At 40.8% G+C, this 15,531-nt stretch overlaps 1 protein-coding gene across 3 annotated transcripts in view; it reads left to right on the forward strand.

The window, feature by feature from the left end:
- Positions 1-15,531, forward strand: part of UHRF2 (ubiquitin like with PHD and ring finger domains 2) — a 100,352-nt gene that overhangs the window by 19,182 nt on the left and 65,639 nt on the right. For all 3 annotated transcript variants that reach the window (XM_033237301.1, XM_033237302.1, XM_033237303.1), the window contains exon 3: positions 1,639-1,898. In XM_033237301.1, coding sequence (XP_033093192.1) covers positions 1,639-1,898 — 260 coding nt within the window. The remainder of the gene's footprint in view (positions 1-1,638; positions 1,899-15,531) is intronic.

The raw sequence follows: 15,531 nt of genomic DNA on the forward strand, positions 1-15,531 counted from the left end.
CAGTTGATAGTTTTTGGTTTGTCTGTATTTCTATCCTCTGTCAGTTTGTGATTTGAAACCTTTTTATATTTTCAGTAACTTAACATCTAAGTTCCTCACTTCTTTTGAAGTTGCTGTTTACCTGTCTTGTCATTTATCAAGGTTCGTGGTATAATGGCAAGAACGTAAGCTTCAAAGTCAAGATGGCTTCAAATCCTAACCTTACATTTCATTAGCTTTAACCTAAAGGAAGTTAATTTCTCAGAGCCTTTGTTTCCATATTTTGTAAAACAGGAATTAAACTTGTTAGGGTTAGACATACCTGAGTAAGGAAACTTGCATGATATCTGGCATACTGATACTTAACTTTTAGTATATACTTCTCCCACAAGGTATGCCATCTATCAGACACCTTAGGAGTGGTGTCTTCTACCTTCAAGGAAAAGGTAACTTGATGAAATAGTGATCTTGTGTTGATTTCATTTTTTCCTTTTTAAGGGCTTAAAAAGAAAGTTGAAAGAATTTCTCTTGGTTATTGTCCTGAAAGGGCTCTGGCCCTTTTTTTTTCCCTTCTTGTTTTTATTTTTGAAACAGAGTCTCACTGTGTTTCCCAGGCTGGAGTGCACTGGCACGATCTCTGCTCACTGCAGCCTCCACCTCCCGGGTTCAAGTGATTCTCCTACCTCAGCCTTCTGAATAGCTGGGATTACAAGCATGCTCCACCATGCCTGGCTAATTTTTGTATTTTTTAGTAGATACTGGGATTTGCCATGTTGGCCAGGCTGGTCTTGAACTCCTGACCTCAAGTGATCCGCCCCTGCCTCGGCCTCCCAAAGTGCTGGGATTACAGTGTGAGCCACCATGCCTGGCCTGATCTTTTAAACAGTGTTTAAAAGGAGAGGATTTTTTATTTTAACCTTCCATTTCATAACTCTTAATTCTCTGATACACCTGTCTTTTAATACTGCTTCCTTTTGTCAGATTGCATGGGTTAGTTCTGGATCAGCCACTTGACTTGACTACATCCATTTTGTGTCTTACAGCCCTGTTCATTTTTATATTTTATCTTTGTTCTTTGAGGTGGTAGATAAACGTATTTGCCTAGTAAGTTACAAACTAGTGATGGAACTTCACCATTTCGTATAGATGTGTTCATTAGACTCTTTTTTTTTTTTTTTATTGTGCATAATTCTCTCATTTTCAAGTTTTGTTTTTCATACTTTACTGTTTTCTGGTTGGACTGATTATGTAAGTTATCTTTAGGATTATGAAGAAATTAATGGAACAGATTAGTCATAATAGTTTAAAGTCCTGGCTTTTCATTAGTGTCATTCTTACTTGATAACTTGGCAAGAATGACTCTTAGGCACATAAGAATTATATTTTCAAAAGTCTAGTGTATACGTCAATAAGGAGTAAAGAAAACACCTATTTCATTGAAGGAAATCAGGAAGAAAGTTAGTTTTCATCTTAGTCAATAGTTTGAAGATAGCACAATTCAGAAAGAATAGTTTTGATCTAATCTTATTAATCACTTTAAACATGAGTAGCTGCAAATATTGTTTACCATGATAACCCACAAATAACTTGAGTTATATTAACGTTTATGAAGCAGTAGACAAAATTAAGCTTCATTAACTGATTTTAAACTTTTTTTAGGTAAATGAATTGGTGGATGCCAGAGATGTCGGCCTTGGTGCTTGGTTTGAAGCACACATACATAGTGTTACTAGAGCTTCTGATGGACGGTCACGTGGCAAAACTCCACTGAAGAATGGCAGTTCTTGTAAAAGGACTAATGGAAATATAAAGCATAAATCCAAAGAGAACACAAATAAATTGGACAGTGTACCCTCTACGTCTAATTCAGACTCTGTTGCTGCTGATGAAGACGTTATTTACCATATCCAGTATGATGAGTAAGTGCTCAAGCTATTGAGGACTTTATTCATATTTTCATTTGTAGAAACAAAGCCTTCTATTGTCAGGATTCTTTTAAATAGTCTTTCTGAAGAAATCCTTTAGAGATTATGTTCAATTTGTTACTTTTTGGTTTTGGTCATTGTACTCTAATAAATAAGGACCCTTTAGCTCTCTATTGTCTCTGGGTCTTAAGTGGTTTATTTTTCAGTATCATAATATTGGCTTAATTTAGGGTGTATGGGTTTCTGTTTGTCTTTTTCTCTATTAGGTGGTCTTTTTTTGAGACAGAGTCTCTCTCTCTGTCGCCCAAGCTGGAGTGCTGAATGGCCTACAACACAGCCTCCTGGGTTCAAGTGACCCTCCTGCCTCAGCCTCCCGAGTAGCTGGGATTATAGGTGTCTATCACCACGCCTGGTTAATTTTTCTATTTTTAGTAGAGACAGGGTTTCACCACGTTGGCCAGACTGGTCTCAAACTCCTGACCTCAAGTGATCCGCCCCCCTTGACCTCCCAAAGTGCTGGGATTACAGGGGTGATCCACTGTGTCCGACCTCTATTACGTATTTTGATATGCATTTTAACAATATTTTGGAAACTATTTTATAACATGTAGTGTAATAGCATTAGAGTGGCATCTGTATGTATATGTTGTGGGGAGTGGGGACAGGATCTCACTTTGTTGCACATGCTGTAGTACAGCAATGTGATCATGACTCACTGCAGTCTCCACCTCCTGGGCTCAAGCGATCTTCCCACCTTAGCCTCCCAAGTAGCTTAGAATACAGGCATGTGTATTACCATGCTTGGCTAATTTTTTTTTTTTAGTTTAGTTTTAAGACAGTGTCTCACTCTGTCACTCAGGCTGGAGTACAGTGGTGCAATCTCTGCTTACTGCAACCTCCGCCTCCCCAGGTTCAAGCTAGTCTCTTGCCTCAGCCTCCCGAGTAGCTAGCATTACAGGCGTGCACCACCACGCCTGGCTAATTTTTGTGTTTTTAATAGACATGGGGTTTCACCATGTTGGCCAGGCTGGTCTCGAACTCCTGATCTCAGGTGATCTTCCCACCTCAGTCTTCCAGAGTGCTGGGATTACAGGCGTAAGCCACCACACCTGGCCGGCTAATTTTTTTGTAGAAATGTGGTCTCACTATAGTGCCCAGGCTGGTCTTGAACTCCTGGGCTCAAGTGATCTCCCGCCTCAGCCTTCCAAAGTGCTGGGATTAAAGGCATGAGCCACTGTGCCCAGTGCAAAATATTTTTTAACAGCTTTTTATTGAGATAGTTCATGTACAGTTTACCTGTTTAAAGAGTATAATTCATTGTTTTTGACATATTACCACAAACTAATTTTAGAGCATCCCCCCAAAAAGAAATCTCATATTGATTATCAGTCACTCCCCAATCCTACTTCCCCAAGAAAATAGGATTGATTGATTGATTTAGAGATGGAATCTTGCTCTGTTGCCCAGGCTGGAGTGCAGTGGTGCAATCTTGGCTCACTGCAACCTCCGCCTTTTGGGTTGAAGTGATTGTCCTACCTCAGCCTCCTGAGTAGCTGGGGACTACAGGTGCCTGCTACCATGCCTGGCTAATTCTTGTTTTTTTTGTTTTGTTTTTTTTTTTGAGACGGAGTCTCGCTCTGTCGCCCAGGCTGGAGTGCAGTGGCGCAATCTCGGCTCACTGCAAGCTCCACTTCCTGGATTCATGCCATTCTTCTGCCTCAGCCTCCCGAGTAGCTAGGACTACAGGCACCCGCCACCACGCCTGGGTAATTTTTTTTTGTATTTTTAGTAGAGACGGGGTTTCACCATGTTAGCCAGGATGGTCTCGATCTCCTGATCTTGTGATCTACCCACCTCAGCCTCTCAAAGTGCTGGGATTACAGTGGTGAGCCACCGCACCTGGCAAATTCTTGTATTTTTTAGTAGAGACTAAATTTGACTGTGTTGGCCAGGCTGGTCTCGAACTCTCTTTACCTCAAGTGTTCTACCCACCTTGGCCTCCCAAAATGCTGGGATTACAGGCCTGAGCCACCATGACCGGCCCAAAATCGGCTATAAACTGTTAGGTTGGAAGTGGTACTAAGAACTTGTCTTGAGGGTTTAGATTCTGACAGTAAACTATTGTCTTTACCCATTTAAAAAATTATAGTATGAAAGTTACTGTTGGGACAGATTTAGTATGTATTAAACACACTAAATGACCTTAAGCCACTAATCAAGTAATACATTAATATGTATGGAAGGTATTATGCTGCCAAATTCTTATGAAGTACAAGTCCAAAATCCTAGAATGGTTGTTATTTTTCATATCACAAAACAGTATAAAAAGACTTCCGTATTCAGATTTCCAGGATATCTGGAAACGAATCAAAAGTAGATCCCTTTAATCTTTACTTTTCTGGTACTTATTGTGGTTGTGGCTAAGCTGCCAACACTGCTTATTTGACATGGTAGATGGTAATAGTACCAACAATTATCTGAGTATTTAGATCCGGGATTGGCCAGAACTGAACAGAAGCTGGCGTAGAAAGGGGTTGAAGTTGGTGTGTAATAGTAAGTGGTCTCTGGGTTTATAAATGCTGCGTCAAAACAGGTAAATAAGTAGAATGTTTTAAGTTCTTGAGTTTTGTTGTGGAAATGGGAGAAATAATTAGGAAAAGTACTACCTTGAATCTGATTTTGGCCAATAAGAGTTATTGTTTGGCAAATAATAATATGCAAAATGGCACAACATAGACACAGAATAAGGAACTTTAAATAGTGAACAAAAGCTTATTAAATTTTACAGTTTTAGGGGCTCGTAAAGTTGCTGTTGAAGTAAGACTATCCAATGGATAGGCCCTACACTTCAGTTTGGTGTATCTTAGAGCACAAAACACAGTACTTTAGCATTTATTTGGCTGCTTTTTTTGTCCGTTAGAATGAATGTTAAGTAAAGGGAAATCTAAATCCAACATGTGAAAAGACTAAAATTACCTGCCCTAATAATTTTACGTGATGGAATTAAATGTTTCAATGCCGGCAACTTGAAGATATGATAGCTGAACTTTCTTTGAAAAATGAAAAATAACAGAAGCTTAGTAACAGGTAAATGTCACCTCTTTAAAAAGAGGAAAGGACTATATAAGATATGAGATGTATAAAATAAATAAGCTTCTGGATAAAAGAAACGTTATGAGCCGATATGGATGTGATACGAAGCTTGTTAAAGTTTCATTCTTTGTGATAATGAGAAAAATGAATTACAAAATATAATGAAGTACATGTTGACTTCAATAAGTCATCAAACAAGTTCTTCTTTGAATGGAGGATGCATTGAAGAAAGCTGGTGAAGTATATAGCCTAACAGTAGTAATGAACAGATTTTTTATTTTATTGTTTTTTAGCCAGAGTCTCGCTCTGTTGCCCAGGCTGGAGTGCAGTGACATGATCTCGGCTCACTGCAACCTCTGCCTCGCGGGTTCAAGTGATTCTCCTGCCTCAGCCTCACAAGTACCTGGGATTACAGGTGCCCGCCACCATACCTGGCTAATTTTTGTATCTTTAGTAGATATGGGGTTTCACCTTGTTGGTCAGGCTGGTCTTGAACTCCAGACCTCAGGTGATCCACCTACCTCAGCCTCCCAAAGTGCTGGGATTACAGGCATGAGCCACTGCACCTGGCCAGATTTTTTTGTTGAGTAGTAAGCTCCAAGTGAGTCTATAAAATGTGGTTGTCATATAGTTATGCTGTAAACCTGTTTTTACTTTATTTTATTTATTTATTTTTGAGACAGAGTCTTGCACTGTGGTCCAGGCTGGAGTACAGTGGTATGATCTCAGCTCACTGCAACCTCTACCTCCTGGTTTCAAGCAATTCTCATGCCTCAGCCTCCCAAGAAGCTAGGATTATAGGCATGCATCACCACACCTGGCTAATGTTTGTATTTTTAGTTGAGTCTGTGTTTCACCATGTTGGCCAAGGTGGTCTTGAACTCCTGAACTCAAGTGATCCACCCACCTTGGCCTCCCAAAGTGCTGGGATTACAGGTGTGAGCCACCACACCCAGCTAGTTTCATTAGAAGTAAGATACCTAGTACAAACCAGATGATGCTGCTGTTGCACTGGACCGGCTGTTCCCTATTAGGAATATTGTCCTCCAACTCCCATGCCTTAAAAACAATACCATCAGGACCTGGTGCATATTCAGAGTAGGACTCAAAATGTAAAACTACAGTGAAGAGTAAAGCTAAATACTTAGCTTAAAAGACCTGGATTATGGTATTTCTCTCAAAGAACTACTTTTTCATTTTTTCCTAGAGTGATAAGCATTATTTGGCAAACTTGTACACAATTGTATCTCCAAACCTGAGTGTAGCAGTGTAGTTTGAACAAGCCATCATTTAGCAAAAGCAGGGAGATGTATTGTACATGAGATAAAAGAAACCTGCCTCCAGAATTCTTTTGGGCTATATAATGTTTATCAGTTAAAATGGAGCTGTTTAAAAGCTATTTTTATAGTAATCTACATATCTAATAGATTACTAGACCAGATTATCGGTCTTTGAAATGAAGCTTCATTAAAACAATTATAAATCATTAAGTGGTTAATATGAAAAAGGGAGAAAAATCAAATGTTCTCGTATTTCATTTTAGTAAGTGTGTACTGTTCAGTTTTATAGCTTCCTCAATGTTCCATCAGTTATCCTCTCTGTAGTTAAGATATTAAAGGTTAAGATTAACATTTTTAAAGGCCCTAAACATCTGAATTCACAAAACTGACAGCAGTCTTGCAAGTAGAGACCCTGAAGCTATTGATGAAGAGTCAGGATGTTGACTGAAGGAAGTAGTGATCTTGAAGGACAGTCATTACATTAGTGTTTTTAATAATATCTGTGTCATACCTTATGATATTTTAGAGAATGTTGTCTTATGTGCCAGACTCTGAGCATAACTTCTTATACAGATGCTACGTAATCTTTAGCACGACTATAATGTAGCTACATTAACTCTTGTATGGGGAAACCAAGGATTAATTACATTATTAGCCAAGGGTCACATCTATTAAATTGTCTGATTCCAGAGCCCAAGAGTTAACCAATATGCAATATTGTGATTCAGCACAGACATGGTACATGTAATTGGTAGTAGCCTACTTGTGTGTTGCCTTCAGAGGTCAACATTTTATATAAATACTTAATTGCAAATATGACCTGAAGACTTGCTGTAGACTTTGCCTGGGATTTAAAGCAAAAAACACACGCAACTTCTATTGAGTTAAACCATAGGTATGGCAACAACTTGGGCTATCCTGTCAAATTTTATCTGTACTCATCATTTGACTGCTTTATCAGTAGACAAATGCTAAAATCTTGATCCTGCTTTTGTGTATAAGAAGCATCTGCTTTCAGTGGATTTTGTTTAGATTCATTTTAATTACTTAGACTAGTGGTACTCAACCCTGGCTACACATTGTCTAGGAAGTTTTCAAAATAATCAGTGCGTGAGACCTCTCCCCACAGAATTTGGAGATAGTCCTTCTGAGGGAGCCCCCTTACCGCTCCCTGGCATTGATGTCTTCAAAACTTCTAATGATTCTAATCATTCCCTGTGATTCTATTTCATTTCTTGTGATTCCCCGTGATAATAATTCCCTATGATTGTAATGTCTAGCCATGGTTGAGAACCCCTGCCTTAGTCCATTTATTCTCAAAATATGGTCATTGGCCAGGAGCATCAGCATCACGTGTTAGAAATGCACATTTTTGGCCTGTGTAATGGCTCATACCTGTAACCCTAGCACTTTGGGAGGCCAAGGTAGGTGGATCACTTGAGCCCAGGAGTTCGAGACTAGCCTAGGCAACATGGCAAAACCCAGTCTCTGCAAAACAAACTCAGCCAGCTATGGTGGTGTGCACCTGTAGTCCCAGCTACTCAGGAAGCTGAAGTGGGATGATGGCTTGAGCCCAGGAGGTGGAGGTTGCAGTGAGTGAATATTGTGCCATTGCACTCCAGCTTGGGTGACATGGTAAGAACCTCTCTCTACCAAAAAAAAAAAAAAGAAGTGCAAATTCTTGGGCTCACTCCAGACATAAGATGAATCAGTCCTGGGGGTGGCTGAGCAATATGAGTTCTAGTAAGTCCTTTGAATGACTCTGATGCACACTTCAGTTTGCAAACAAATCATTGATAGATTCCTTTTGACCCAACCTTATCCATTACTATCAGGCAGCTGCTGCCAAATAGCAGTGTGGGGGAAAGTAGTTGATATATGACAGTTTAAATATATTTTAGAGACCAGAGATGATATGCAATACCTGAAGAATCTGAGCATTCATTCTTACTTTAGTATGTCTACGTGGTTTGTAGCTATTTTTTTTCCATTTTGTTTCCTTATAGATAAAATTATTGGAACTAAGTCTTTTCTAAAATTATATTTCATTGAAGCTAAGTGATCTGTAAGTGACTTTAAATGAGGGACCATTTCTCCACTATACAGTCTTTACCCGTATTAATTTTTCATAGAAATTAATGTCCATAATGTATTTATGGGGAAATTTGTCTGTTAAATTCTTGAGTCGGGGAAATACTATGTAATAGTTGACTGTTCTGAGATCTAAGGTTTTTCTTGCTCTGTTGCCCAGGCTAGAGTGCAGTGGCACAATCTTGGCTCGCTGCAACCTCTGCCTCCTGGGTTCAAGCAATTCTCATGCCTCAGCCTCTCGAGTAGCTGAGATTACAGGTGCCTGGCACCACCACGTCTGGCTAATTTTGGCATTTTTAATAGAGACAAGGTTTCACCATGTTGTCCAGGCTGGTCTCAAACTCCTGACCTCAAGTGATCCACCCGCCTCAGCCTCCCAAAGTGCTGTATTAAAGGTGTGAGCCACCACCTCCAGTCAGTCCTTCTAAGACAAGCTTCCTGAATGGGAGATGGGATTGAACGAGATGTCAGATTCTTCCCTGGTTGTAAAATGCTTTTCCTTGAAATGTTACCAGTGGATGAAGCAGCTCAGTCTCTGTTCATTACAGAATGATCATAATCAACCCATAAATTTTCAGTCAGTTCAAAAGTTCTCTAAACATTGGCATAATTATTTTTTCTTTTTTCTTTTTCTTTTTTTGGAGACAGGGTCTTGCTCCATCACCCAGGTTGAAATGTGGTGGCACAAACATGGCTCACTGCAGCCTCGACTTCTGGGCTGAAGTGAACCTCCTGCCTCAACCTCTCAGGTAGCTGGGACCACAGGTGCACACCACTGTGACGAGTTCAATTTTGATTTTTTTTTTTTTTCTTGGTAGAGATGGGGTCTCACTTTGTTGCCCAGGCTGGTCTCGAACTGTAGGCTCAAGCAATCCTTTCACCTTGGCCTCCCAAAGTGCTGGAAGTACAGGCCTGAGCCACTGTGCCTGGCATGGCATGAAGTTCATAATGATATGGTCTAGGCTTTAATTTTTAGGCCATAGTTACCACACTACCACCTGTTCTCTTCATCCTCTTAAAACCAAGGATTTAGCTTGTACTGTTAGTCAGTCTTACAGGTCAATTAAAAAGGTAAGTGTAAGGAAGCTGTGCTTGTTAGTGACTTGCTTTTCCTTTATTGGTTTATTTAACTTAGTGGTCTAATTTAGAGGTCTTGGGTTATAACTTCTAGCTGATTTCTTTAAGAATCAAAGTAAGGCCGGGCGCGGTGGCTCAAGCCTGTAATCCCAGCACTTTGGGAGGCCGAGACGGGTGGATCACGAGGTCAGGAGATCAAGACCATCCTGGCTAACACGGTGAAACCCCGTCTCTACTAACAATACAAAAAACTAGCCGGGCGAGGTGGCGGGCGCCTGTAGTCCCAGCTACTCGGGAGGCTGAGGCAGGAGAATGGCGTAAACCCGGGAGGCGGAGCTTGCAGTGAGCTGAGATCCGGCCACTGCACTCCAGCCTGGGCCACAGAGCGAGACTCCATCTCAAAAAAAAAAAAAAAAAAAAAAAATCAAAGTAAGCTAGAAAACACCTAGTAGTTTGAACAAGGAGGTGTGTATGTAAAGAAGGAAAATTCTTATGAAAGTTAGTATGTCTGTATCTCATCTTAAGAATGAACAGTTACCTTCGGCTAGGCAAGTTGCAGTCTTTAACTATGGGCAAATGATTGCCAAGAGTCTTTTCATAGTGAAGCCCAAATTAAAGTAGCTTAATCTAGTAATTCTCTTATTAAAATAACACGGTGTGCCAAGCAGTATACAAATACTTCACCTGGATTATCTCATGTAATCCTCATAGAAACTCAATGAAGTAGATATTTTCTTATGTGAAAAGTGGGAATAACTGAGGTTTAAAGAAGTAACTTGCTCAGTGTTAGAGAGCTAGTAAGTCGTAGGCAGATTCCAAAAAGCACATGCTTGTAACTCCTCTGCCATACTACCTCTCAAGAGAAGCATGCTTTTAAAAAACTATTGTAGAGCACCATCTATCTATAGCATATCAGTTTGTTTACATAACTTAAAAATGTGTGTCTCTCAGTCAGAATGCTTTCACAGAACAGATACTATAAACCAGAGAGATTCTTTACTTGTCCATAAACACCTGTATGTACTTCTCTGTGGGGGAAAACACATACTCTTTAGTATTAAAAGGGTTGCTTAAACCAAATGGGTTCAACTGTTACTTTTAATACAGTATCAAGGCTTTACCATGGGATTGAAATCAAATGAAATGTTACAGCATCAGTTAGAATTTTGTGGGTAACTTAGGCTAGGCTATAATTAAAAACTCATCTGGCAAACGTCTTAAAATATGTTGTCATTGCTCCCAGCATTCTTTAAGATTTCTGGAGCTATTCTAAGTCTGTGGTACATGATTTTGAGTAGCCTTAATTATGGCTACTGCAAATAGAAGTCAGTGAGCCAATTCTGAATAAAATCAAGTGGTATTTTTAGATGAAAGTAGTTTTTCCAAAAAGTAACAAAACTGATTTTCTTGAGTATATTGATGTAGTGATCTTTTCCTAAAAGGGTTCCAAAAATGTTTTTAACAGTGTCAAATGTGGTTATTTCTAGGTTTTGATGGGAGAGAGAGTAGGTTTTTCTTGAATTAAGTGTCATGTCGATCTTGAGTACAGGGACCTAGAATGAGTTGTTGAATTTTAGAACCCTGGTAAAATAACCTATCTGCTCTATTGCTTCTTGGTTGTTATTGGTGTCTTTACTAAAGACTTAAGAGTATTTCCTCTGTCTATGACTTGTAGGGTCCTGAGTGGATAGTAATCAAAAGGAGGGAGGAAGAAGTTAGATATGTATGTGATCTTCTCATTGCTCATGTGTTACAGGATCACTTAGTACTTAGAAAAAGGACTTTACAGATACCAGTTGATTTCACCTCTTCAAACTTATATATTGTCCCTTTACATTTATATTTCTCAAAGATGGTCAAAAACACTGCATTTTCACCCATGTAAGGTGTTTAAGAAACAGATTTCTGAGGGGACCCTCTCTCCCTGCCTCCTCATTGTGTGGGTCTAGGAATCTGCTGCTTTTTTTTTTTTTAGACAGTCTTGCTGTTGTTGTCTAGGCTGGAGTGTTGTAATGGCATAATCTCAGCTCACTGCAACCTCCCCCTCCAGGGTTCAAGTGATTCTCCTACCTTAGCCTCCCAAGTAGCTAGGATTATAGGCGTGTACCACCATGCCTGGCTAATTTTTGTATTTTTAGTAGAGACAGCATTTCACTATGTTGGCCAGGCTGGTCTCGAGCTCCTAACCTCAGGTGATTCATGTGCCTTGGCCTCCCAAAGTGCTGGGATTACCGGTGTGAGCCACCACATCCAGCCTAGGAATCTGCTTTTCAAAGAGGTACCACCCTGGCCATTAGGTATACAGAGCAGTGACTCTGTCACAGGCTATATAGTTTAGGCACTGGATTTAGAATTTGGGTTGAGGCCGGGCACAATGGCTCACGCCTGAAATCCTAGCACTTTGGGAGACTGAGGTGGGAGGATCACTTGAGCCCAGGAGTTTGAGGCCAGCTTGGGCAACATAGCAAAACCCCATCTCTATTAAAAAAAAAAAAAAAAAAAAAAAAGGCCGGGCACAGTGGCTCAAGCCTGTAATCCCAGCACTTTGGGAGGCCGAGACAGGCGGATCACGAGGTCAGGAGTTCGAGACCATCCTGGCTAACATGGTGAAACCCCGTCTCTACTAAAAAATACAAAAAGCTAGCCGGACGAGGTGGCTGGCGCCTGTAGTCCCAGCTACACGGGAGGCTGAGGCAGGAGAATGGCTTAAACCCGGGAGGCGGAGCTTGCAGTGAGCTGAGATCCGGCCGCTGACTCCAGCCCAGGCGACAGAGCGAGACTCCGTCTCAAAAAAAAAAAAAAATTGGTTTGAATTCCAGGTCTTCAGTTTATTAAGTTTTTTGTTTTCTCTTAAATTTTTCAGCTTTTAATTTCCTCATCTGTAAATAACTATTTGACCTGTGTTATTTATGTATTGATTGATTGATTGATTGATGGAGCCTTGCTCTGTCTCCCAGGCTGGAGTGCAGTGGTATCATCTTGACCCACTGCATCCTCCACCTCCCAGGTTCTATTGATTCTCCTGCTTCAGCCTCCTGAGTAACTGGGATTACAGGGGCGTTCCACCACATTCGGCTAATTTTGTACTTTTAGTAGAGACGGGGTTTCACCATGTTGACCAGGCTGGTCTCAAACTCCTGACCTCAAGTGATCCGCCTGCCTCGGCCTCCCAAAATCTTGAAATTACAGAGATGAGCCACCACACCTAGCCTGTTTATTTTGAGACAGGGTCTTACTCTCACACAGGTTGGAGTGCAGTGGCACAACCACAGCTCACCGCAGCCTTGACCTCTTGGGTTCAAGTGATCCTCCTACCTCAGCGTCCTAAGTAGCTGGGATCACAGGTGCATGCCTCCATACCTGGCTAATTTAACAACTTTTTCTTTCTGTAGGGACAGGGTCTCCCTGTGTTGCCTACACTGGTCTCAAACTCCTAAGCTCAAGCAATCCTTCCCCCTTGGCCTTCCAAAGTGTTGGGCTTGCAGGCATTAGCCACTGGTACTAGCTCTTTCTTCTAATAATATTGAAAATAATCTGGTGATAGTGGAATAAAACTTTTTGCTTTTCATTTACTAATTAATAAAGACGGGTTTATTTTGGTAAATAACTGCCCCCCCACCCTCTTTTTTCCTTTTTTTGATATAGAGTCTCATTCCCGTCACCCACTCAGGAATGCAGTGGCATGATCTTGGCTCACTGCAGCCTTGACTACCCTGGTTCATGTGATCCTCCTGCCTTAGCCTCCTGAGTAACTGGGACTACAGGCACATGTCACCTCACCTGGATAATTTTTTTTTTTTTTTTTTTTTTTTGGAGACAGTGTCTTGCTCTGTCACCCAGACTGGAGTACAGTGGCTCAGTCTTGCCTCACTGCAACCTCCACCTCCCATGTTCAAACAGTTCTCATACCTCAGCCTCCCAGATAGCTGGGATTATAGGCATGTGCCACCACGCTTGGCTAATTTTTGTATTTTTAGTAGAGACAGGGTTTTACCGTGTTGGCCAGGCTAATCTCGAACTCATGGCCTCAAGTGATCCACCTGCCTCAGCCTCCTAAAGTGCTGGGATTACAGGCATGAGCCACCATGCTTGGTCTAATTTTTTTTTAATTTTTAGTAGAAACAGGGTTTTGCCATGTTGCCCAGGCTGGTTTCAAACTCCTAAGCTGAAGCGATTCGTCTACCTCTGCCCCAGTCTACATATTCTTAAATAATACTTAGATCTGGGTGTGGTGGCTTATTCCTGTAATCCCAGCACTTTGGGAGGCTGAGCCGAGTGGATCACTTGAGGACAGGCGTTTGAGACCAGCCTGGCCAACGTGGTGAAACTCTGTCTCTACTAAAAATACAAAAATTTGCTTGGCATGGTGGTACACACCTGTAGTCCCAGCTACTCGAGAGGCTGAGGCAGGAGAACCACTTGAACCTGAGAAGCGGAGATTGCAGTGAGCCGAGATCGTGCCACTGCACTCCAGCCTGGGCGACAATAAATAAACAAATAAACAAATGATAATACTTAGAAGTTTTATTTTGGGCATACTTTTTTTTTTTTTTGAGACGGAGTCTTGCTCTGTCACCCAGGCTGGAGTGCAGTGATGCAGTCTTGGCTCACTGCACGCTCCGCCCCCTGGGTTCACACCATTCTCCTGCCTCAGCCTCCCGAGTAGCTGGGACCACAGGTGCCCGCTACCACACCCACCCAGCTATTTTTTTTTTTTTTGCATTTTTGGTAGAGACAGGGTTTTACTGTGTTAGCCAGAATGGTCTCAATCTCCTGACCTCATGATCTGCCTGCCTCGGCCTCCCAAAGTGCTGGAATTACAGGCATGAGCCACCGCGCCCAGCTAGCATACTTATTTTTTAACCTAATTATGTTGTTTCTACTGTTAGCAAAACATATGCTGGGCAATCATAGTTTATTACATATTTGATTAAGAGCTTTTTATACAAAAGCGTATTTTTCTATTTAGTAAGTTGGACATGTTTCCAGACATTTGTAGGCCTGGTCTCTCCCAGACACACTATATTTTGAACATGGTACTTGGTCCTCAATGAAAAATTGCTGTTTTACAGTACAATAGAAGTATGCATACCTAGCTTTGAGAGTACAAAGGTAGAGGAGATACTTTAGTTCCTGAAGGAGAACAGCAGTATACGAGGATAAAGAGGCAGAAAATACAGGGCTACCTGGGAGTAGATTAATATGGCTGGAGTGTAGAAAGCATATAGTAAGTAAGAAGAAATGAAACTAAAGGCAAATAAAGATTTCCAGTTAAACATGGCAGGTTAAGATGCATGTTTCTTTCCACTCCTTCCTAAACCATTCTAGAAGACAGTAAAATAATAAATCCGTAAACCCCCAAGGACAAAAAAAAAAAAAGGCACAGAAATCAAGACACAAGAGAAAGCAACATTTTGGAAGGCACAACGGTAATGAATTAATATTACGTAGTTTAGCAGGCCAGAGAAAACTGAAACCTATGGACAAGAAGCCAACAAACAAAGCAAGCAAGCAAATTGGTGTTGGAGAACCTTGGGGAAGGCTCAGGCCTTGAATTCACTAGGCACTTTGGAGGAAGGCATGTGGAATAGAACTAAAAACAAGAGGACTGGTTAATTTGTATTAAAGAGCATTTTAACCACTTTTAACCCTACCTAGTGTTAAAACAAGAAAGAAGACATGCTCTCCAGGAAATAGGATTCAATATAGGAGGTAATGGAAGGAGATGCTAGCATGAAAGCTATGGACTAGGCGTAAAGCCTATAAAGCAAGGTGTTCAGATTGGAATTTGACAGAGGCACTAGAAAAAATGTTTCAAAGTTGCAAAAAGGTGGAGTACCTAAGATGTCTGAACAGTTTTACAGCTGTGGGAATGTAGATAAATTAATGATAGGTACATAGTAACAACCGAAAAGAGCCACCAAATTCTCAAAAGAAAACACAGATATGGAAGGAAGGAAATGTAATTAAAGCATACTTCATTACTTATCTGTGAATACTATTTAACATGTAAAAAATACTGATTTTACAGACTACCTAGTTTCTATAATATATTTAAGAAAAAGAAAAAAATTATCAACCCCTGT

This window comes from Trachypithecus francoisi, unplaced genomic scaffold, assembly GCF_009764315.1.
Source record: "Trachypithecus francoisi isolate TF-2019V2 unplaced genomic scaffold, Tfra_2.0 Lachesis_group16, whole genome shotgun sequence".
NCBI classification, from domain to species: Eukaryota; Metazoa; Chordata; class Mammalia; order Primates; family Cercopithecidae; genus Trachypithecus; species Trachypithecus francoisi.